We start from the raw sequence: 24,133 nt of genomic DNA, 5'->3' as shown, positions 1-24,133 counted from the left end.
ACTTGACGGTTCACCCATGCGGATGTTACTTAATCTTTGTCTGCAGAAAATACAGAAATCTTGATATCTTAAATTGATTTTACTATTACTATTACTATTTCTTAAGAAAATCGGTGATGTAATGATATTAAGTGAAGCAAAATTGTTTCAAGGTTAATTAGATTCCCCATTAAAAAAATTATATATATTTTTTTTAATACTAATAAAACGACAGTGATTGTTTATTTTTATTTATTGCACAGTTTTTTATTTTAGGCTTTACAATATAAATAAGTTTTTTAATTTATTTACTTTGCTAAAACTCAAGTAAATAACCTTAAAAATACCATGTATTGAGAGGTAAGTTGTGTTAATATATATTAATATATATAAAAATATATTAACAGAAATTACGCGTGTAAGAAAATATACAAAATAGATTCTTCGTTTCTTGAAAAGTGTTTCCCGATCGTCATTATATAAGGTCGATTCGGGACTCGGAGGTGCGCAGATATACAAACGCTTACTGACTGACTACGTGTATAGATCTTTTAAAAATGATATTACTTTTTTTATAGCTACGAGTATTCATCTTTTATAACGGTTCTATTATTACAGTAAAGTGTGCTTACTAAAGGACACTCGCATATCTCTGGTTGATATATGCCTTGGTGTGGTAATTATAAGTTCTTATCGAGGCAGCCAGTGTTTGAATTAATTGTTTGTCCCTCTTAGCAGGTGCATAGGAATCAATGTCACTGCCACTAGAGATAAGGAATAAATAAAATATATTTTATTTTTCGTTATTTGATAATATTTAATACCTGATATTTCGTGTGCGCAGGACACGTTCCGCCCACGTTTGAGGTCTTGGTATTTCCCGTGCCACTCCAGTTTGTTTTTTGTCAATATAGTCAATTACATCATCATAATAATTGGTTCTGTAGTTGTACATATATTTGTATTGGAGAAACTTTGGCCTGCAAGTACGCGATTGCATAAGATTGGAAGATTAATGGGTTAATTACTGGGGAAATACCAACCTGACCCAGTGTCGGTACAACTGCACCGGTTTCCTGTAGCCATCATCTTCTGGCGGAGGTGGAGGCGCTTTGATTTCTTCGATTTCCTCCGGAGCTGCCTCCTCGCCGGCCGGAGTGCCAGCCACCACGCTATCAGCCTTATGATCGGATGCCACACTCGGTGCCTTCGAGGGTGGGGCCGGAGTTCCCGCATTGGATGCCTGGTTCGATGATGAAGCCGCCTTCTCCTCCTCGCCGCCGTCGTCGAAACCCCATGGATCTTCTTCGTCTGCCATATTACTGGAATTACCGATGGGGTTTATAAGTCAATAAATTCTATTGAACCAAGACTTATTTTTCTTTGTATTTTCATTACACGGTGACCTTTTTACAGTTGCATAATATTGCACAATCTCAACTGCATCTTCGTTTAAAAATAAAATGTTTTCCCAATTAAATTCAATTTCTTATTTAGGACACCCAAATAGTTTGCCTTTCGTTAAATGTTTCGAATTCAGGACGATTTAAATGGTTCAATGCATCTAAGTCCAACAGTTACATCATTCGTTAAACAGAATAATTTTAAATTCTATTTTTATTTTGATCGAATTAAATTACTTGATCTTTGAAGGAAAGTAATATTAAATAATTAAAATCACAGATATTAAAGGACTTTTTTTGAAAGCATCAAGACATATTTTAATCCTTGTGATTAACTAAATAGCAAAGACGTCTTGATATGTTTTGGGCAAGGGTATCGCATTGATTTTCTATCACCTAGCACAGGATTCACTAGAAAATTTAGCGATAATACCTTTACTATAGTGTTTATACTGATATAAAAGAAAAAAGACTAAATGATCGAACTGCTGCTCGAAACAAATGCACTTAGAAAACTTAATCTAAATATATCGAAAAGCAGAATCTATATACAAAGGTTGACATACATACACACATACTAAATTTAATTGGCCAAATCACTATTAACACCTATGTATATACCGCAACAATCAGCTGAGTCCTACAATTATAGTGAAAATGTAAAACGGAAAGATCATGTCTATTTTTGGATAGATAAAGCGTTTGCCCCAGGTTTCAATTTCAAGTGGCATTCCATTACATATTTTGTATATATTTTAATAGATTTTATTAAGGATGCGAACAAATGGGCTCTTAGTATAGTAAACTTGTACTTAAATAGTTGGTATTAATTAGTGACAATTTTTTTTATACTTCCGTTAATTTTGACTTATTGGATATTCTTGTGGTCTTGTCATATTTATATTTCTAAAAACAATAAAAACGAATGATACAATTTTAGAAAAAACATTGTTTTTAGTTTTTGATTTCTAAAAAAACGTTTTTGTTTTATTTACAAATTTAAAGGATCTTTTACTCTTATTCAAAATATTTGTTTCTATAAATAGACTCTTATTATATTTTTTTACTCATTAAATTAATATTTTTAAGCTCTATACTTTCAAAATTCCCTGATAACTTATTCGAATATTGTTTCTATTATTTTATTAAACTCTTAAAAAAAATCCTGGCATCAATACAAGAAGTATTTTTTGATTGTGGTAAAGTTAATCGGCCCTGTTCTAGTTTTCACTTCCGAAAGATTCACACGGAATCGAATTTCTTAGACCAGTTCCAGGACTCACTTCCGAAAGAATTGCAAGGATTTAAATATCCCTCGATGTTACTCTGTTAACTTCCGATAAATTCACATGGTAACTTTCCGCCAAGCATTTGACAGGCGGACTTAAATCCGCTAGCATGAAATCAAATTCACTTCCGGGTGAAAACTGGAACAGGCCGGAATAACTTTATAACTTTTAAAAAGTGCGCCAAAACCGGAGTGAAACCATCGATGGATATTTTCCCAAGATCAAAAGAATCGATATTAGTATCGATGTTTTCAGCGTGACCATTTCCAATGATTAAAATGGTATTAAGAGTATATTTCCAAAGTGACACACTGGCCACCCCTAAATTTGTTGTATTGATTGTGTTTTGGTCGAATAAGTTTATTGCAAAAAGTGGTACTGTTTAATTTAGCGGGAGGCAGAAATGTGCCCACAATCAATGTGTCAGTTTTGTTCAGGTAATAAACGCTGCTACGCCCATGGAGGCACCCGAAACCCGAGAGATCTGGGCTATACACACATTTTGCGTGCATATACTGTATGTGTACATATGTATATATGTGCACTGAAGTACATACATACATATAAATATCAAAAATAACAATTTAGGACGAATTTATATGGAAAATAAAAAATATGTGTGCGTTGATGGCGTTTATTCTGGATATTTTGAGGGCATGTGGCATGTGACAAACAAATTCGATACATACATATGGACAAACAACAAACTACTTTATTTAAATTGAAAGGCCCCACCATTTCGAGCCGGTTATATTAATGCATTTAAATGCCCGAGCGAAAATAGTGTCAATTTATGTAAGACGGCGTTGTATCGAGAACGAGAATCCAATCCCCGTTGGGAGTTAAAACGTGTGGTCGCTTGGACCACCCAAACCATCGGAAAGTGGAGACCCCTGCTTGAACTAACTATGGGGAATATTCGGTTCGGCCTAGTTCGTTCGGAAGTGCCAAGTTTTTTTTTTCCTTTTATCTGAAACTTAACCCGATTGAGTGTGTGAATATTATATGCAAAAAAAAAGGCCATAACACCAAACTCTGGGAAGGCAAAAAAATTATAGGCGCGGGCCGTGTTTTCCCCACGTGACACGCAGGCGTATGCGTGTGCCAAAAATTCCATTTCGTTCGGCGTATTCATCATGAAGGGAGATTTAAAATTGCATTGGCTTCGCATTCGCACTTTCCGCCTTAAAGAGTAGTAACTAGCAATGGAAAAAACAGGCCTCAGCAAGTGACCCAAATGCTATATTAGCCTTGTTCTCAATCGCACTTTTGAAATACGCACTCGAAAGTGGAATATATTCAATAAGTCCAATAAGGAAATAAAATATCTTAAATCAGCCTATTACTTTTGCATTGACCCTGACCTTACCGAATTGGTAGATTTAATTTCGTTTTAGTTTGGCAAGCATTCAGCTTTTTGCAAAGTTCTAAGTGGAGTATTTTCGAAATTAGAAGTCGTATATAAAAATGCTCCCATATATCACGGGTTCAAAATCGATATTACTCTGCTGGTTTCGCCTTCTAACGTTTCTTAAATTAGGTTTCAAAAAGTAGTAGTAAATACCTAAATTAAAAACCAATTTCGAAATATTTTTAAAAATTATATTTACAATTTTGGTACTTTTCGATTCAAACTTTCAATTAATTTCCCCATTTAATTTATTTGCGTTGAAAACTATTTTTCAACCATTATAAACTTGTTTTTTTATAACACTTTTTACTAATAAGCTGTGCATTTTTTACTTTCAGCGTATTAGCCTCGAGAGGTAAATAATGTCTTGACTTGGTCGACGGAAAATAATCTCATGTAAGTAAACGGTCTTATAATAAGCAAATATTAAATCCTACCAATAATATTTGTGCCTAGCTTAATATAGCCTAAAATGCATGACTAACCCAATACTTAAGCAGCCAATTAAGTAAATATGATTTGTACTAATTATTCTCCAAATGTGTGTGTAAACCTTTAAAATAATCAATCATCCTAACTGATCATGTTAAATACCCATTCGGATTTTTTAAAAAACACCAATAAAATATGTATTAAAAACAATAAATGCAAATACCCTTGCAGATGATTTTAATATTGATCAAAAGAACCCATTATTCTTTGATTAAAACATTTATTCACAAAAAAACGTATGTAAATGGAGTCATACGGTGTTTCTGTATCTCAATCTTTTTGTTATTTCGGTATAAAATATAAAGTTTAAATAAAAATGGAACAAAGTGTATTAAAACTGCGGTCGCTCTAAATGAAATTTAATTGTTTCGTGGTTCATCGTTTGCACTATTAGATCTTTGATCTTTGCTTTCTCCAGAATGGCATTTTGCTTTTTCTGAGGGGATCGCAGTTCGTGTAACGGTTTATTTTGAGGGTGAGGTAACCGTTCTACGTGGGAATTGACTGACACAACTTTTTAATTTGCAGCTCTGCATCGCTTTTTGTACATTTTTATAAATAATACTCAATAACATAAAAAAGTGATTTAAAAATTAAAAATTTCTAAATTCTGGTTTGATTTTATAAATAACTTAAAAAGCGGACAGCAATAAGCATATTTTGCCATTAAAATATAAAGCTTTCGCGCTGCGGAATAACCTTACTAGGGGAACTTTTAAAAGTCTATTAATTTATTTTTCTATTCAAAATATTTTACTTTTTAGCATTTAGCCATTTTAAATTAATAATAACGTCATTGTAGAAAACAAAGTGAAATAATTGATAATTGTTGTAGGTGAACGTGGCAACCCTGCTTCCTTTTTTAAAAAAGTCCTACCGTGTACAGAAAATATGGTTAACCAATAATCGTCATGTTTAATGATGGACGTTGATGCACTACGAGCAGTACAAACAAGTGGCCCAACGATACCAAGCACGTGCTTGTTACGCGCGGGACCCTTTATCAATTAGGGCAAAAATGCGAGTTCGCGAGGAAAAGACATGAAACCAAATACTACAAATACTACAACTAAGATTGAAGCAAATGAGATAAAATTTTAGTTTTCAATACGGGGATAGATGTTGAAGTGCAAATTAAATGATAAAGATTGTTATAATTTTTACATAGAACACGAAAAGGCTCATGCAGAGTAAAATTTGATGTACATCGAGGCAAATTAAGAGGGTAATAATTTCGTGTTAGTCTAACGGGAACATTAAAAGTTAAACGGTTTACCAGTTCTACGGAATCAATATCACCTCTTATAAGATTTTGCATAAAAATAGTACCAAGCATTATTCTACGGTTTTCAAGTGTAGGTAAATTAAGCAATAGTAATCTACTCTGGTAGGAAGGTAGCCTTACGTTTTGATCCCAGTTCAAACTACGAAGGGCAAAAAGAAGGAATTTTTTTTGCACCGACTCAATACGGTCGATGTGCACTTGATATTGTGGGCTCCAAACTGAAGAACAATATTCCAAAATAGGACGGACAAGGGAGGTAAATAATAATCTGGTTGTATAAGGGTCATCAAATTCCTTTGACCAACGCTTTATAAACCCGAAAACACTCATAGCTTTATTGACAGTGGCCATTATGTGGCAATCAAATTTAAGTTTTGGGTCGAGAAGAACACCTAAATCGTTAATTGAATATATACGGTCGAGTGGTGTATTTTGAAGAGAATAACTAACAAACGTAGGAGTGCCCCTGTAAAAAGTCATAACGTTGCATTTAAGGCAGTTCAGATTTAAAAGGTTGTACTCACACCATCCCTGAAAACAATCAATATCTGACTGTAAGTTGAAACCGGACCCTACATCTTTATATGATAAACAAAGCTTAACATCGTCAGCGTACATTAGTACACGAGAATGAGCTACGATAGAGGGAAGATCGTTAATAAACAAAGTAAACAGCAAAGGGCCTAAATGACTACCTTGAGGAACTCCAGATGTCACGTTGATCATTTTAGAAACAGCGCTCTTAAATATAACCCTCTGAGTCCTACCATTCAAGTAACTTGAAATCCAAGTTAATAGATTACATGGGAACCCAAGCTGATCTAATTTGAATAAAAGGAGAGAGTGGTTAACAGAGTCAAAGGCCTTACTAAAATCGGTGTATATAACGTCAGTCTGCATGTTATTCTTATATCCATTTATTACAATAGATGATAGTTCAAGAAGGTTGGTGGTGGTCGATCTTCGCTTAACAAAACCATGCTGACACGGTGATATTAGCGAGGAACATAAATGCTGCAAATGAGAAGTAATAATACATTCAAATGCTTTAGGAATTGCCGACAATTTAGAAATGCCTCTATAATTCTGAGCATCCGCCTTCGCACCCTTTTTGTGGAGTGGAATAATGAAAGAGTCCTTCCAGATAGTTGGAAAAACTGATGATGAAATAGACAAATGAAAAAGTTTAAGAATCGGTTTACAAATGGTTGAAGCACAAAACTTAAGCACACTCCCAGGGAGTCCATCAGGACCGGGAGAATACGTTGGCGTTGTTGTTGCTAAATCCTTTAAAAGAGAACTTTCGGTAATTACAGGGGTAAAAATACAATTAGCCCTATTTAAGTGGTTAGGGTAGGTAGGGTTTGACCAAGCAGCCGAACTATAAGTAGTTTGGAAAAACTCGGCAAATAAATCCGCAATTTCAGAATCCGACGATGCCTCTTTTGAGTTTAAACGTACCGATGAAGGCAATGCCGAAGACTTACGCTTGGCATTAACGAAGTTATAAAACTGCTTCGGATCATTTGAAAACTCGAATTTACATCGATTTAAATACATGGAATAGCAATGACTGTTGAGAACATTAAAATCTGAACGAGCCACAACATATTTCGCAAAATCAGATGGCTTTCCCGTTTTTTTATACTTTTTATAAGTGTTGGATTTAAGATTTTTAAGTCTTTGAAGCTCATTGTTAAACCAAGGAGGCCTGTTTAGCTTCGGAGGAAGACTGTCAGGTACGCATTCGTCAAAGAAAGTGTTTAAAACTCTATAGAAAAGTTCAGTTGCACTGTCAATATCCATGCAATTGTACAAATCAGTCCAATTATATTGAGAAATCATGTAGTTTAGTTTATTATAGTCACATTTACGAAAGCATCTCCTTTTAGTTTGAGGAACTAAAGGAGAAAGGGTATCAGTACAGGGGAGGCCAATTGTCAATTCCAAAGTTGGATGATATTGGTCTTCAGGTACAACAAGTGCGTCAATTCTAGCTACAGTGACTTCATGCGGATCTAAAACAAAGACTAGATCTAATTGTCTATTTAATGAATTTCGTATAAAGCTTACTTGCTGTAACGATAATTCTAAAAGGCCATCCACAAAATCATGGGCGGATAAAGGAGTAGCGACAAGTGAGTCAGTGAGAAGAGACCAAGAGATATTAGGGAGATTAAAGTCACCCAAAACAATCAAAAGGTCTCTGTTGGAAAGAAAGGATAGAACAGATTTTATAGCAGACAGATGGTACTCATAAATTATTAAATCAGAGCCAGGAGGAATATAAGAGCAGGTTACAAAAATAGATAAGGATTGAATGGAAACTTTGACACTAACAAATTCAATATCGTTAGGGATATGAATGTTAAGCCTCTCCGATGTTAAACTAGAGGTAACGGCAATCAGAACACCACCCCCCCTACGCGGGGAGCGATCGGTCCTGTAGGTGTTAAAGTTCATTGACAAAACTTCAGAGTCAGATATCTCTGGTTTCAGCCAAGTCTCCGTAAAAGCCAAAATATCTTCAGTAAATGCAGAGGAGTCAGCATAAAGCTTTGGTAGCTTCATATTTAGTCCTCTAACATTTTGATAAGCCAAAAATAAACCTGTTAGTTTTTTGGCACAGTGGAAGGCCTATTATTAGGCACAGTGGAAAGCCGATTATTAGGCACAGTGGGAGGCCTGTTATTTGTTCTCGGTTTATTGGGAACAAATTCTTTTATTACCAAATCATCATTAAGCCAAAAGCTTTCAGAAAGTAGTACATTAAACACATCAGGCGGAGCAAATATTTTAAAAGAAGATATCCTACGGGCGTACGAAAATCGAAATTGTTCAACTTCAATGTCCTCGGATGGGAATTTTTCACGTATGAATTCCATAACATCCTCAGATTTGGTATCCGGGGTAAATCTAGAAACAAACAATTGCTTCCTATGTGGAACAACTGAAAGTTTCTTACGCCCCCCAGCAGCAGTCTGAACCTCACTCGGCTGGGACCCAGAAGCGGTTCCTACTGTACCTACGGTCAGCACCGACTTCTGTAGCTCAGGTTGGCATCCAGAAACAGGGTCACCTCCGGAACTGGCTGTTACCATAGGCACAGGTGGCTCGCTTACCCCTGTACCGACCGGAACTGCTGCAGCTACCGAGTTCAAAGTTTTGTTATGTTTCACGGTCTTATTAACCGCCCCTGAGCTGGCTTTTTTCCGTTTAGGCGACTCAGTTAATAATAATTTCTTATTATTAAATTGGTCGCAAACTGAGTTGAACCCGTCATTGAGCTGTGTGAAAACTCGTGAAAGGTTTAATAGTCCGTCTCGAGTCTGCCTCATAAAGCTGCTCATTTCGACTGTCATTTCCTTGCAGGACTCACATGCCCACATGAGACCGGTACGCATTTCAATGAAGTCTTTAACTCTGCCAGTAAATCCTGCACATTTGACGTGCATGACCGAATCGCAGAGCCAGCAGATAATAAAAGAATCTTTGGTTGACATCGGAAGAGCACAACTTTTCTTCATACAGATAAGGGCCATTTTATAGGAAAAAAAGATTATTCAAAGAAATAGAAAATAAAATGTGGAAAATATACCTCGAGTAAATTTGGCACTGGGATCAAATTCCAAAACCGCAAAAAACACAAAAGTATAAGAGCGCGAGATCGCGAATTAAGTCGAGAGCAAGAGAGCGCGAGAGAAAAAGTGTTCAATCGACTGAGCGTGGCTTGTGCGGCACCAACAACAAAACGAACGAACAGTTACAATGTAAAGCGAGAGAGAGAGACTATGAGAAAAGCACCCAAGAGTCTACAAGATATTTGGCAGGTTCCGAGAGAGCGAAATTACAGTTAAAATAGAGCGGAATAGAGAGAGAGAAAAAGAGAGAGAATACAAGAGCAAATTTAGAGAGCGCAAAATAACACCAACAAAGCCAAGATATTAAACAAATCTAATGGAAATTGTTAAAATAACTAAAACCACATACCCGTTAAACAGGGAGATCTATTTAAAACACTAACGCGATTGTTAGGCAAACTTTGTTAGATGCTAAACACAAAACACTTGCGTAAAAAAATCACAAAAATAAATCAAAAACTCAGAGCACAGGTAAACACAACCGTTCACAAGCGACGCTAAATCGATGTATAGAGACAATTTCCGCGCATGCGCCTCAACCATTTGATTAGTCCTTCGGTACACATCAGGTTTGAAATATACAAGTTAATAGTCAAGTACATTTTTGCTTATTATTATCAAGAAAAATTTATAAATGAGTCGCTCGTTCAATCATCACTTGTTCGTGCCACAATTCATACATATCGTTAACGTAATGCTATACAAGCACAATTATTGATTTGGAGTTTTTCTGTCCAGAAATAAACATTAAGTCAAATGTACAGACCAGGCAAAGCAATTTAAACAAAGAAAAAACTAAATAGAAACAAATTAGCTCCTAAAAAGTTATAAGCAGTGAAAACATGGGGTGCTTAAGTAGTAAAGACCGCTTAACCAAAGAAGACATGGAGTTTTTAAAAACGCATACGAGATATGACGAAGCCACAATTAAAGAGTGGTACAAAGGATTTAAGGTGAGTACAACAATTACCCCACCAAAGAAAAAAGTCTCAAATTATGTACATTCGTCTTATTTAATATAGCAAGATTGCCCCAACGGCCGATTGACGCCAGCAAAATTTGTCGATATGTATAAAATGTTTTTTCCATCCGGAAATGCGGAAGAGTTTTGCGACCATGTTTTTCGTACATTCGATATGGACAAAAATGGATATATTGACTTTAAGGTAATTTTGCCTCAATTACTCTTTCGTTGCTGTCGGTACAGAAATTACTATGGAAGTTTTCCTTTGATATTATGTTGGTTTCAATACAGCAAATGTTTGGTTTTAAAAGTTGACAATTATCACTTATTTATGGACAATATATTTCCTATCAGAGGTAAATATTATACAAATTTCTGAACAGGATTTAAGAATATTGGTTATTTTTTTCTTTGATCTGAACGAGTCCATTCACTTGATTATTGACTTGAGTGGTTTTAATGCATTTTTTAAATCGATTGTACATATTTGGATGTCCCTCATTTGTGAATCGGGATGATCGTATGTATATTGTATATGTGATGAGAATGCATATTGTGTTATTATTGTATAGCTATGTCACTTTGTGGGCCCCTCTCGCGCATGGTACTTTAAATATTAAATCAACCAAAATAATTGATGCATCTTTATTTTGTCAACGATTTCTTCAAAGCGCCATTTACTAGTTTATAGTGTAGTATTTTGGTTTTAATTCTTAAAAAAATTATTTTGTTTTTTAGGAATTTTTACTCGCAATAGATGTAACTTCAAGCGGAACACCGGAAGAAAAGTTAAAGTGGGCTTTTCGAATGTACGACGTCGACGGCAACGGTGTTATAGACATACAAGAAATGACCAAAATTGTTCAGGTACTAAACTAATTTACCTTATAAGAATTTTTAGTAACAGAAAAAATATACACCAACTATTTTAGTACTACTATTTATTGGAACGCTTTTCTAAGATTTTGCTATTAATGTAATATTTTTATTCTCAGGCAATTTATGACATGCTAGGAGCGTGCTCATCTAATCGTCCAGCTGATTCAGCAGAAGAAAGAGCAAAAAATATTTTTGCTAAAATGGACGAAAATAACGATGGTCAATTAACCCAAGATGAGTTCTTGAAAGGATGCTTGCAAGATGAGGAGCTGTCAAAAATGTTGGCACCATAAACAATTATATCCTACAATATGTGTGTATTTGATGAAATCAGTAATGAAATGTATAAATATTTAATTTATATTTCTTATACTAAAATTAAACTACTATAAAACTATGAAATCATTATACTATTTTCAGTGTATCATTCAAATTAATACATAAAAAATGAATCATCAGATTAAAAATCATGTCAACGTCATGGTATCGTTTATAATTTGTATTTTTTTTATTTCACATAAATCAGACATTCTAGTAGTTATATCTCTCAGCTTGGTCAAAAGCTGGGTATATATATAGCGGCACACCAACGATGGGATACTCTTCTAACCATTCGAAACAACGAGAAAACATGACAACCTTTTGGAACACTTTTCCTATATTAAGTAGTGGATTGTAAGAAAGATTTAAAATAAATATGAATGTGCGTTTTTCTTTAATGCCCACTTCAATATTTTTACGTAATTTCAGGTAATTTTGCTATCAGCGCCTTATTTTAATCTGTTAGATATAGATAACTTTATTTCAATGCTTAAACTTTTTTGATTTAGGACACGCTTTATTTTGATATAACGTAATTGAAACTTTATTAAGTTATTTTCGATATTTTTCAACTGCTGTTATAGTTAATTATTTAATTAAATAGAAGCATTTATGTATATTTGCCACTAAAACTTGTTCTTAAAAATGTGTTTTTGGTCTTTACATTTATTACATGGGTCTAGGATAAACATTTCAATAGACTTCCGAAATATCTTATTTATAAAGGTTTACACTACAGTAATTTCGAAAAATAATCTCTATTGGCAAACTGCTTAATTGGGTTATCCGTAATCAATCGGTCTGCAAGGGTATTTAAACTTCGGTACCCGATGAAACTATTCCTTGTTTGTCCAATATACAGTTGTTAATGATAAATATTATATTGCATTTTAAGATAACTGTATAATGAAATTGTTCTGCAACAATGGGAAAGCAAAATAGTAAACTAAAACCTGAAGTTTTGGAGGATCTCAAACAAAACACAGAGTTCACAGGTAAGTAGATATTTAAAATTATCTTAAAGGTAAAGCATTATTCAAATTATTACAAAATATGTTTTTTTGTGTAGATGCTGAGATCCAAGAATGGTATAAAGGCTTTCTTAAGGATTGCCCTAGTGGGCATTTATCAGTAGAGGAGTTTAAGAAGATTTATGGGAACTTCTTCCCATATGGTGATGCCAGCAAGGTAAAACTAGATGTGATGTCCTTGTTTTGAAAGTTGTTATTAACATCAATAAATTTGTATTTTCTTACTGATAGTTTTATTACCTACTTGCATTAATATTTTGTTATCCATGCCTCTTTCAGTTTGCAGAACACGTTTTTCGAACATTTGACGCAAACGGCGATGGCACTATAGACTTTAGAGAGTTTTTATGTGCACTAAGTGTCACATCTCGAGGTAAACTCGAGCAAAAACTTAAATGGGCATTCTCAATGTATGATCTAGATGGAAACGGATACATATCGCGGCAGGAAATGCTAGAAATTGTTACAGTAAGTCCATAAAAATCAAGTTAATAATGAATGGTTTTGCTTACAGTCATTAAAATTAATAATGTTGGCAAACGTTTATTTTCCTTTATTTAGGCAATATATAAAATGGTCGGATCGGTGATGAAAATGCCAGAGGACGAAAGTACTCCGGAAAAACGAACCGATAAGATCTTTCGGCAAATGGATCGAAACAAAGATGGAAAGTTAAGCTTGGAAGAGTTCATAGAAGGAGCCAAAAGTGATCCATCAATAGTACGATTATTACAGTGTGATCCACAGTCTCATTAACTTAATTACTATTGAAAAGCAAGCAATAATCATTTAAACGTGTATAGAGTAATTGCGAATTAAATTGTTTTGTTTCAGTATGGCCATTATGTATATTTCTTTCTAATAATAAACAATTCTTATAATATTAAATTATAATATTAAATAATATCTATTATGACCGTTCCAAAACACCCATGTTGAGGTTTTAAATTTTTCATAATAAAATGATCATAAAGGAAGCTTTTATGTAAAATCATTTGTGAAATGTAAAAAGGTAAGTAATACGAAAAAACCAAAAAAAGTAGAGTCAAAATCTGCCAAGTGGGCCACCCCTGTTCCGAAGGTCCGATTTTCATCGAACTTTTTTACTTTTCCGGTTCACAACGAAAATATAAGAACTTCATTTGAACGGTTTTGCGAAATTTTGAGTTTTACCGGAGTTATAGAGGTCAAAACATGGCATTTTTGACACTTTTTCGAAAAAGTTGCACTCACTCATTAATTCATAACTTCGGAACGGTAAGAGATATCTTTATGATGTTTTCACTAATCGCTCAAGAATTATTATAGCTTTCCATAAAAAAATGTAAAAAAAAATTAAAATTTAGTTTTCTTAAAAATAAATCAACATTTTTTTTTAGTTTTTATTTTTTTCAGTGTTCTTCACCAGCTATAGAGTTTAAAACCATTTGAAAATGAAGTTTGATTCATTACGAAAAAGATCCAAAAAAAAAAAAGAGTGGCCCGGCCAAAGGTTTTTCGCAATATCGATTTCAAGAAGGGCGCACAGCGGATTCCCATACAAAACGACAAGAAGTGCCTCATTGACAGCTGCAGTCGGCTGACGCTACGCGCGCAACGGCATGTGTTGACCAGCCAATTTTCATGAGCAAGCCGTTTTTGTATGGAAAACCGCTGTGCGCCCTTCTTCAAATCGATATTGCGAAAAACCTTTGGCCGGGCCACTCTTTTTTTTTTTTGGATCTTTTTCGTAATGAATCAAACTTCATTTTCAAATGGTTTTAAACTCTATAGCTGGTGAAGAACACTGAAAAAAATAAAAACTAAAAAAAAATGTTGATTTATTTTTAAGAAAACTAAATTTTAATTTTTTTTTACATTTTTTTATGGAAAGCTATAATAATTCTTGAGCGATTAGTGAAAACATCATAAAGATATCTCTTACCGTTCCGAAGTTATGAATTAATGACTGAGTGCAACTTTTTCGAAAAAGTGTCAAAAATGCCATGTTTTGACCCCTATAACTCCGGTAAAACTCAAAATTTCGCAAAACCGTTCAAATGAAGTTCTTATATTTTCGTTGTGAACCGGAAAAGTAAAAAAGTTCGATGAAAATCGGACCTTCGGAACAGGGGTGGCCCACTTGGCAGATTTTGACTCAGTAGTGAACAACTTTCTTTCTAGATGTCGCATTTTCGGTTTGTTAAAAGGAAAACTCTCCTAGATTAGATTACCCTATCGGCAATTGGGGAACTGGCCTTTTAATAAGCTAATAAATCTATTTTAGTGGCTTTATCTCACATTTATTGTGGGGAGGCTCGGCTTTAGGCGATTTGGGGAGCTCACCGAGATAAGATTACACTATCTGCTTTTGCTGATCTGCCTTTTGAATAAACTAATAACTGTATTTTATCTGATGTTTATTGCAGGGAGACTTTGTTTTATTTATTATTAATCAAATAGTGGCGCCACATATCATATCAATGTTTTTACATATTGCTATAGAATTATATATTTTTGTGATCCAACCCAGTCAATTAAAAACCACCTTTATTAACAGAGGGATAAAATAAATTCATTTTATTATTTATTTTGGTAACATAGATATATTGCATGCACTAGCAATTTTCAGAGCACTATCATTCTTGGTTTTCGTTATCATTTTCTTAAATAGCTTGAAGCACTTTGCGGAAGCGGTCTAGGACGATGTTAGCATGATAGTCCTTAAATATCAAAGCTGGGCGGAATCTAATGGAAATTTCCCCGCAGCCTCCGGTTTGAATGCCTTGCAACTTCAACGCCCCAATTATTTGATCTCGCACTTTGGTGTTGGTGCAATTGACGGCCAAAAATGTTCCACGACCGCGAGTGGAGTTTAAGATATGCGGAAATTCCTTCTCCAGGCAGAGCAATCCATCCTTCAGAACCTTTCCGGCCACAGCGACATTGGCCAAGAGCTTCTCTTCCTGGATCACTTTGACAACTTCCTCCAAGAGAAGGATTTTTCCCGGATCACCCATCCAGGTGTTGAAGATTCTGTACGGTTCCTTTGGAATGAAGTCTTCGTTGTGGAAGTAGCCACCCAACTGCAGCTTCTTGCTGAAGGTCACAACATCTGGTGGACTCTCCAAGTCGAAGTGCTCATGGGCCCAGAATTTTCCGGTGCTGCCTCCGCCGGTTTGGACTTCATCGATCAAGAGCGCGATGCCGTTCTTCTTGCAAATGGCCTGCAGACTCCTGAAGAATTCGGGCGAGGCTTCGTTGTCGCCTCCCTCGCTCTGGATGGGCTCCACCACAATTCCGGCGACGGGATTCTTGCTGGCGTATTGCTGAATAAGATCCTGCACTTCGCTAAGGCACTTCTCGTCCTCCTTCTTGTTGTGCGCTACATTTTCGTCCAAAGGATATTTGTAATCGGGAAACGAGGCAATGGGCCAATCGAAGGAGGGAACATCGAGCTTGTGAATATATTTCGAATGTGTCGTAGCAAGGGCGCCCAAAGTACGGCCGTGGAAAGCTCCCTTGAATGACAGAATACTGAGTTTTGGAGCTCCTGGCGGAGTGTTAACCATGCAAGAGCATTTCTCCTGCTCGGTAAGGGGTGTATTACCGCGAAGTTTGCTTTGGTACCTACAGAGAAAGTAAAACAAAAATACAATTTCCGTTATTAAATGTTATAAATAGTCTACAAATTGAAATAGGAAATATTTGAATTTATTTTTCAATCTTACCAGATAAAGATGCTCTTATAAGCATTTTCATTTGAACACGAACCACACATCATCGTTGTGATTTTGTTAAGTCCTTTGGGTGCAATGTTCAACAGAACTGAATTTAGTTTTTCCGGCCATTCTTTGCCAGGGAAGACACCAAGTGCTGGTCTATTAATCAAAGCTAAAAAGTTAAGATAAAATTATATTATGTACTCACAGAACTCTAGCAGATATGGATTACTACTTACTTTTCACGTTTTGCTCATTCTTAAAGACATTGAAAAGTCTTGGATGATTGTAACCCAAGGGAACTGAGGAAATTTGAGTGTAGACGTCTAGTAAAACATTTCCATCAACGTCGGAGATATAATTTCCAATTGAATTTTCGTAATCAGCAAAAAATTGGATGGATCCGGTGGCCTATAAAAGCGCAATTCGTTTTAATAAAAAATTTCGTATAGAAGAATAAGACACTTTGGGTTGTCTAAAAAATTATCTTTAAGTGGGCGTATGGCCTGATGTTGAAATCAGTTTAAAAAAATATTTATGTGCTTGTAAAGTCATTAATGCCTGTGCTCTTGATAACGAAAAATAAAACTCACCTGGACAGAATCCAGCTGCTTTTTAAGCTCAAGTGATTTGGGGCCAGGTATCGATTTAGTTTTTACCAAGGGCTCCTTGGGCTCATTTTTGGTGGAGTACCTCTTGGTACTCAGCCGATATAGACCTAAGACGATACCGATACCCTATCAGTTGAAGTAAAAGTTTTAATTTTCTTTTTGCTTACTCTGCTTGGTCAACGTATTTAGCCACAAGCTCCGCATGGTTACTGGTACTGTCGATCGAGTGCTCCGGGGTTAAGTGAAGGAATTGTTCAATAGGAAACCTAGCAACGAGCCACTAATACTAATTTATTAAAGAGAAATGTATATTTACAGAATACAAACATATAGGCTCTTATGTATGCGGGTATATACACATATCCATGCGCTCGGGCACAACCACACACTCTCAGTTTGGAACTTATCAATTTAGCTTTTGGAATTCATCATGGTTCTGCGTCAATTACATATTCTTGGGTGAAAGTAATGCACAAAACTACGCATATTAAAATTTTTAAACTGAAAGCAAAGGATTAAACAATATGGCCTTAAAACGGTGTAGATAGTTTTGAATATTGTATTACTTTCAATTGATAACAGCAAGTCTACTTTTCCAACATTCAAAGTCAAATTAATGGTAATTTTAAAAGTACAAAAAAGTAACGGTTCGAGTGGCAGTATAAAAAACATTTACCAAGATATGATGAAATATATTTAAAATGTGTAAGTAATTTAATGAATTAAAGAACCACAATGTGTGGTCTTACAACAAAATTATGCATTTTTATAAAACCTTTAAGTAAACTTTAAACTCACATTGGTTGAGGAAAAGGTTATTAAACATTTAGTTTTAAAATTGTTGTAATAATCTAAATACAAAATACCAAATTAAATTTCTTTACAATCAGGGGATTCCCTAAACCGTCGAATTGCTGAATTGTTGAATTTTGGTCAGCTGTTCATCAGCTGTTCCATACAAAATCAAGTTTCAGAAACTTCAGTAATTCAACAGCCTCAAGGCTGTTGTAAATTTTGTTGAATCGTTGAAAACGAGAGTTGTCATCTTTTTTATTAAAAGTCATGGCAACTCTGTAACATTTTAATATCACCAGTACGCATTATTTATTTAAAAGCAAAATGAATTAATTTTACATTTTGGCCTTTTTTTATCGGATTATTTAAATTTTTATAGATTGACGGACCATGAGATTTGCCGGTTGGTATTTAATTTTTTTTAGAACAAATTTTGCTATCTGTTTCAGAAAAAATAAATATTTCACAACAATAATTACGTTCTTTAATAAACGAACGCCTCTTTAAAAAATGTATTTTAAAAGTTAAAAAATATTTAAGTTATTTTAATAAAGAATAAAATTGTGTTCCAATTCCAATGTTTCAATTTTCCCAATAACTATCGCAGAGCATGGAACGTTCAGAATTCCGATATTGATTTTGTTTTATGTAAATGGCACATGCGGAATGTAAAATAAAACCCTGTTGAAGCTGAGAATTTTCGTAATAACATGCTTGAAATGAACAAAACTGCAATCGGCATTGCAGCGGGAGTGGCTGGCACTCTGTTCATTGGATACTGCATCTACTTCGACAAGAAGCGCCGCAATGATCCCGAGTACAAGAAGAAAGTCCGCGAGCGTAAGAATTGTTGGGGCCCGAGTTAATTATGAAAGAAAGTGAACGTTTCATCACGTTTTAGGTCGCCGTCGCAACAGGAAAAGCGGCACTGCCAAGCCAGGAATTCCAAACCTGAACGACCATGAAGCCATTGAAAGGTAGGATACTCCGATGGGATACGCATTATATAATGCGGCACGTGTGATTGTGCCGATTCACTACAGCTCCATTCATACACGCAAGTCCATGTTTTCCCAACGAAATGGATGTTTGTATATGTATGTGCATTGTACATCCATGTGTACATACATACATTTGGTTGGGCTAACTAAACTAATAGTCATCATTAAGAAAAATCATTTCGTTAGGAGAAAAAACCATTTCAGTAGAAGGGAATTTTATCAACATTAATAGACATAGGTGCCAATAGTTTAGGACTAAGAAAACGCGAGGTTTTAGGTAAACAGTCTTGAATTTTAAATATTGTCAGTTCTAACGAAAAAGTCTGATTTTTAAATTATAACTAATCTTGAAACTACAAACCTTTTTGTCCATCTGCAAAAACAAATGGGTATCACATATCTCCAACAAGTAAACACACAGTTTTCTTTGTCCAAGGTTTTTCTTTTATGACTCATAACTCATTCATAAATATTAAACAAACAGAAAATTATAAAAAGAAATGTAAATGAATAATTCCAGTGTATGTAAATAGTATTTCTTCAAAATTAGAGTCTTCTTCAAATGATTACTTATTGTTTATAATGAGTAGATACTTAGTTAGCTTAAAATGGTATTATTTACTATTTTTGTTTTATGTTTTCCAACCAAATCCGTTTTGGTTCTTATGTTCCTACGATATCTGTGACTTCCTTTCAAGGGAACTAACCTTAGTTGAGTTATCTTTTTTTTCTTGTCAATATTTTATATATTAGTAGTAGCTTAATATCTAATCAAAGATTAATAATACGTCAAATATTATTACAAATTTAAATGACTTGAAAACATATAAGTTTCATCATCTTATCATGTCCATGAATGTCGACTCCCTCTGATGAATATGCTCAATCTTTTCAGATATTTCCTACAAGAAATCCAGCTGGGCGAGACCCTGATCGCCCGCGGAGACTTCGAGACTGGCGTGGAGCACTTGGCGAATGCCATCGTGGTGTGTGGCCAGCCGGCTCGTCTGCTGCAGGTGCTGCAGTCCTCCCTTCCAGCCCAAGTATTCGCGATGCTGATCGTCAAAATGCAGGAGTTCGGGAACCGGGCGGCCGAGGGCAACGAAGGGGGAATCACTCTGGGACAAAGTTCGGGGCAACAGCTTGACGGCGCCAAAATTATCGAGTGTTCATCTGGAAACGCAAGTATCGATGACCTTGAATAATATTTGGAGATGGCTACAGAAATTGAAATATAAATTTCAACAGTAGAAATTAAGGGCTTCACATATAAACATCATATTTTTTTTATATATTGATTTCTCTGGATGTTCCCAATACATAAAAATAAATATGCGTAAACTGTTAACACTTAACGATTGTGCTCTGATTTTTGTTTTGTGTGGTAGTGACGTTAAACGAATATTAAAGATCAACTCTACGAAGCTATATTTTATCAAGCATTTTCATATAACGGGCATGTTAATGTATGTGAAAGTATAAGAACAATAAAAGATTATGAAAATGTTGGAAATATTAAAGTGTTTTACATCTTGGGAATCGGAACCATCTACCATTTACGTCCTTAGATAATATTTCATAATCTTCTAATACATACGATTTTATTTTTTACCTCTATCATGAGGAGAGGTTTGAAAACTTTTTTTTAGGAATGATTTTCAAAAAGTTTTTTCCAATCAACATTTTCTAAATGAAGTTTTATGGAATACCCTTATTATTAGTTGTACCATATCAGTCAGAAAAATACTTAAAGATATAGTGTAGAACTGGTCACATCAGAAGATAAAGATTTATATGTATTTTCATTGCTAATATTTATGGTTTTTGTATTGTTAATCAATCGCTGTTCACCAATTACGTTATATTAAATTTGAGCAATACTAATATTATTTGGGGGCTCCCAATGCTAAGAAATTGAGGAACTATGAAACCGGATAACATGAACAACTTGTCAAAAGAGCGATCTTCCCAAAACTCCAGCACTGAGAACAATTCGGTGAGCTCAATCGTGCTTAATTCGATTCAATTGTAAAAAGAGTTTATATTTCAGCACAGCAGTGATTCCGAAATGGAATTTGTTGGGACAAGCGCCCAGGGACTTCGGAAAACTAGAGAAAAACATAATCAAAAAATCTCTGATCTGGAGCGCAAGTTGGCAGAAGTTGAAATCAATTTTAAAGCCCAAAAGGAAAAGGTCAATTTACTTGAAAACAGCATAAAGGATAAGGACAATTTTATTAAGACCTTACAAACGACGATCGATTTAGTTAACCAAACAAAAGAGTTCAGCATACAGAAAATGCAAACTCAAATCGACGATCTTCAAAGTGCTCTACATTTGAGCCGGAGTAATTGTTTTATTGGGGAAACCTCTGGTTCAGAGGACTCAAATGAACAACACAGAAAGAAAATTGACGAGTTAAATGCAGAAATTGCTAAATTGAAAAAGAAGAACAATGCAGTTGACACGACTCAGAAATATGAAAGCAACCTAAGAGAGAAAGAAGAGCAAATCGCCAGGCTGGAATTTAAAATTGACGAATCGAAACTTAAAATTATGAAATTGGAAAATAAGGTTCTGGAGAAGGATGATAAGCTAATGAAAATGGAAAAACAATTGGCCCAGTTTTCCTCGAATACTGAGGACACAAGTGAATCCCCACATGTATTTCTCAACTCGTCAAAAATTCCTTCCATGAAATTAGTAACTCTTCCCGATTTCGAACCCTTTGGAGCAGTTTTTGAGGATATTCCTTCAGCCGGCACAGGTTGGATGGTCATCCAACGCCGTATCGATGGAAGTTTCGATTCAGAAATAGGTAACAAAATAGAAAAAGGTTGCGGAGATTTAGATGGAGAATTCTGGCTTGGCCTCGAAAAAATTCATAGGATGACAACAAATCGTAGACTTGAATTATATATTCACCTTGTTGACTTTGATGATGTAACTGCTTTTGCAAGATATGACCACTTTGTTGTCGGAGGCCCCAGGGAGAATTACAAATTGGTTAATCTTGGTGAATATTCGGGAAATGCTGGAGATGCCTTGAGGAGTCATATAAACGAAGCATATACTCAGGAAAATGTATTTGGTTATAATCCCAATTACAAATGGTGGGGCCATAGAAACTGGTATGTATAATTTATTAGAGGGTCTCTCAAAAGTGTCATAAACTCGAAAAATATTAATATAAAATATAATATTAATATTTCTTTATTTTTCAGTAATTTGAATGGAAAATACTGCGGATCTAAAGTTCTTTTGGATAGCTGGGATGGAATTTGGTGGGGCCTTTGGAATATGGGGAAAAGATATTCTCTGAAATCGTGTAAAATGCTAATCAGACCAAAACCGTAAGAACAAAAAAAATAAAGGAAAATAAAGTCATAAGCAGAATGAAATGTTTTGTATAATAGCCTTGACTAGGTAGTACTACTTTTATTGACAATAGAGGCTTATAATATTAATAACTATTAATGCTTATAAAATGCGTTCTTTACTTCAAAGAATTTATTTTTGTCACCTTTGAATGATTACTAAATAGGTTTCTATTGCTAAATTAAAATTAAAATTTTCAACTATAAAATATAAAAAAAAAATACGTCAAACCTAATTATTTTGTAGGCCAGTGTTATTTGTGAATGGCTTTAAAAATATATTAGGCGGCTGAAAGCTGGCCACACTCGTTAATGAATAATAATGCACTTGGCGCACTTAAAAGTTATCTGATAATTGCGCATTTGTAAATTGGTCGCCATGAAACCCGACAACTTAAATAATCTCTCGCAGAACCCTCGAGGATCTGTGGAAGGCTCAACCACTGAAAACAATTCGGTAAGTTTCATTATAGTCATCTTTATGCAGTGAGTATAAACAATACGATCTTTTTTCCAGCCCAGCAGCGATTCGGATGTTGAAGATTTCAGCTGTGTGGCAAGCGAACAAAAAAGGATCGTACAAGGACTAAGGAAGACCATTAGAAAGAATAACACAAAGATAAATGATCTGGTTGCCAAGTTGACCATTGCGGAAATTCATTTAGCAAGTGAAAAGGAAAAGTCAATTTTTAAGGACGAGTTAATAAAGTCCTTGCACATGTCGATTGATTTAGTTAATCAAAGCAAAGACTTAAGCGCAAAGCAATTGCAAGCCCAAGTTTTGGAATTGAAAAATGCACTCGAATTGAGCAAGGGTCATTCTATAAAAGTTGAAGATGAAAAAACATCAGTCCCTATAGACTTTAAGGATCAGCATAAGAAAGAGATTGAAGAATTGAATACCAAAATTGCTAAGCTTGAATGTACAGTACAAGAAAAGGACGCTAAAATTTTTGAATTGAATGAGAAGGTCATGAAATATGCAGACAATCTGAAGGAGAAGGAAGAGCAGAAAATTACATCAGATGAAGCAAATGAACCTGTATACCTCAACTGCACAAAAGTCCCTTTAATTAAATTTGTAAATGTTGATAATGGAAAAACGTTCGCAGCTGCTTTTGAGAGTATTCCTTCAGCCGGTTCTGATTGGATGGTCATTCAGCGTCGTGTCGATGGAAGTGTCTCTTTTGACCGATATCGAGTTTGTTATGAAGTTGGATTTGGTGATCTTGGCACGGAATTCTGGATAGGCCTTCATAGATTGCATAGGGTAACAACAAGTCGTAGATATGAATTGTATATTGAACTTGTCGATTTTGACGGCGCTAAAGCTTTTGCAAGATATGATCACTTTGTTGTCGGAAGCGCAACGGAAAACTATAAGTTGAAGTCCGTTGGCGAATATTCAGGAAATGCTGGGAATGCTTTAGCGGACTGTGTTAATTGTTCTTTCCGTGATAAATGGTGGGACAATTATATATGGTAAGAGTACTATTTTAGAGTCTTGTCTTTGTCTTATTAAACATATCATTACTTTTAAATTTACTTTCAGCAATTTAAACGGAACATACTACAAATTTAAAAATATTGGTACGAACTGCGACTTAATTTTTTGGGGCCTCTGGAATATGGGCCAACAACATTCTCTCAAATCGTGTAAAATGCTAATCAGGCCAAAGCCGTAAAAAAAACTACCAAGGAAATTCGAATGCAAACTTTATTTTTCAAGTTATTAAAAGATTTCTTTGTACAGGTTCACAATGTGAACTTCACATATATTTAAAACAACGTTATAAATAATTAGGTAAAAAAATGTTTTCCCTTGGACTACGTTTCTGTTTTGTGTTTAAAATTCAAACTTTGAATAATAATAAAAGAACGCAATATTTAATTTATATTTTGGTTCATCAATATCTACCACGGGAATACCCTAAATGTTAATTTTCAGAATT

At 34.8% G+C, this 24,133-nt stretch overlaps 7 protein-coding genes and 1 long non-coding RNA gene across 10 annotated transcripts; 5 read left to right on the top strand and 3 right to left on the bottom strand.

The window, feature by feature from the left end:
* Nucleotides 1-214: 214 nt before the first annotated feature.
* On the bottom strand, nt 215-1,881 carry fln (flightin). Its single transcript, XM_017146649.3, has 4 exons — nt 1,816-1,881; nt 1,023-1,301; nt 804-959; nt 215-743 (listed from the first exon to the last, which is right to left on the bottom strand). The coding sequence occupies exons 2-4, from the start codon at nt 1,295-1,297 to the stop codon at nt 611-613; spliced, it is 564 nt and encodes a 187-aa protein (XP_017002138.1). The 5' UTR covers nt 1,298-1,301; nt 1,816-1,881; the 3' UTR covers nt 215-610.
* Nucleotides 1,882-3,024: 1,143 nt separating this feature from the next.
* Nca (neurocalcin homolog) lies at nt 3,025-13,583 on the top strand. Its single transcript, XM_017146699.3, has 6 exons — nt 3,025-3,108; nt 4,421-4,478; nt 12,560-12,659; nt 12,734-12,852; nt 12,975-13,163; nt 13,257-13,583. Exons 3-6 carry the CDS (start codon nt 12,590-12,592, stop codon nt 13,449-13,451), a joined length of 573 nt encoding a protein of 190 aa, XP_017002188.1. The 5' UTR covers nt 3,025-3,108; nt 4,421-4,478; nt 12,560-12,589; the 3' UTR covers nt 13,452-13,583.
* LOC108060812 (neuronal calcium sensor 2) lies at nt 3,030-11,839 on the top strand. Of its 2 annotated transcripts, none has more exons than XM_017146701.3 (4): nt 3,030-3,108; nt 4,421-4,478; nt 11,203-11,331; nt 11,460-11,839. In XM_017146701.3, exons 3-4 carry the CDS (start codon nt 11,272-11,274, stop codon nt 11,634-11,636), a joined length of 237 nt encoding a protein of 78 aa, XP_017002190.1. In that variant the 5' UTR covers nt 3,030-3,108; nt 4,421-4,478; nt 11,203-11,271; the 3' UTR covers nt 11,637-11,839. The 2 variants fall into 2 exon arrangements, with proteins under 2 accessions (XP_017002190.1, XP_017002189.1); XM_017146700.3 differs by lacking the exons at nt 3,030-3,108; nt 4,421-4,478 and adding exons at nt 10,021-10,453; nt 10,523-10,666.
* Nucleotides 5,417-9,014, bottom strand: LOC138912909 (uncharacterized). Its single transcript, XR_011418469.1, has 2 exons — nt 6,384-9,014; nt 5,417-6,325 (listed from the first exon to the last, which is right to left on the bottom strand). It is a non-coding gene; the product is annotated as an uncharacterized lncRNA (long non-coding RNA).
* Nucleotides 13,584-15,223: 1,640 nt separating the features above from the next.
* Gabat (4-aminobutyrate aminotransferase) lies at nt 15,224-17,566 on the bottom strand. 2 transcript variants are annotated; one of them, XM_017146697.3, is made up of 6 exons: nt 17,335-17,566; nt 17,175-17,287; nt 16,990-17,114; nt 16,636-16,807; nt 16,406-16,568; nt 15,224-16,304 (listed from the first exon to the last, which is right to left on the bottom strand). In XM_017146697.3, the coding sequence occupies exons 2-6, from the start codon at nt 17,209-17,211 to the stop codon at nt 15,341-15,343; spliced, it is 1,461 nt and encodes a 486-aa protein (XP_017002186.2). In that variant the 5' UTR covers nt 17,212-17,287; nt 17,335-17,566; the 3' UTR covers nt 15,224-15,340. The 2 variants fall into 2 exon arrangements, with proteins under 2 accessions (XP_017002186.2, XP_070070911.1); XM_070214810.1 differs by having other exon boundaries at nt 17,175-17,273.
* Nucleotides 17,567-18,442: 876 nt separating this feature from the next.
* Nucleotides 18,443-20,233, top strand: Tom20 (translocase of outer membrane 20). The gene is made up of 3 exons (XM_017146698.3): nt 18,443-18,642; nt 18,704-18,779; nt 19,699-20,233. The coding sequence occupies exons 1-3, from the start codon at nt 18,513-18,515 to the stop codon at nt 20,006-20,008; spliced, it is 516 nt and encodes a 171-aa protein (XP_017002187.1). The 5' UTR covers nt 18,443-18,512; the 3' UTR covers nt 20,009-20,233.
* Nucleotides 20,234-20,637: 404 nt separating this feature from the next.
* LOC108060808 (fibrinogen-like protein 1) lies at nt 20,638-22,205 on the top strand. The gene is made up of 3 exons (XM_017146695.3): nt 20,638-20,799; nt 20,854-21,935; nt 22,029-22,205. The coding sequence occupies exons 1-3, from the start codon at nt 20,728-20,730 to the stop codon at nt 22,159-22,161; spliced, it is 1,287 nt and encodes a 428-aa protein (XP_017002184.2). The 5' UTR covers nt 20,638-20,727; the 3' UTR covers nt 22,162-22,205.
* A 269-nt stretch (nt 22,206-22,474) lies between these two features.
* LOC138912919 (fibrinogen-like protein 1) lies at nt 22,475-24,008 on the top strand. The gene is made up of 3 exons (XM_070214811.1): nt 22,475-22,638; nt 22,699-23,663; nt 23,734-24,008. Exons 1-3 carry the CDS (start codon nt 22,561-22,563, stop codon nt 23,864-23,866), a joined length of 1,176 nt encoding a protein of 391 aa, XP_070070912.1. The 5' UTR covers nt 22,475-22,560; the 3' UTR covers nt 23,867-24,008.
* Nucleotides 24,009-24,133: the final 125 nt, after the last annotated feature.

This window comes from Drosophila takahashii, chromosome 3L (genome assembly GCF_030179915.1).
Source record: "Drosophila takahashii strain IR98-3 E-12201 chromosome 3L, DtakHiC1v2, whole genome shotgun sequence".
Lineage (NCBI taxonomy): Eukaryota > Metazoa > Arthropoda > Insecta > Diptera > Drosophilidae > Drosophila > Drosophila takahashii.
The sequence above is the reverse complement of the archived record's forward strand: the minus strand, read 5'-3'. Positions and strand labels throughout refer to the sequence as shown.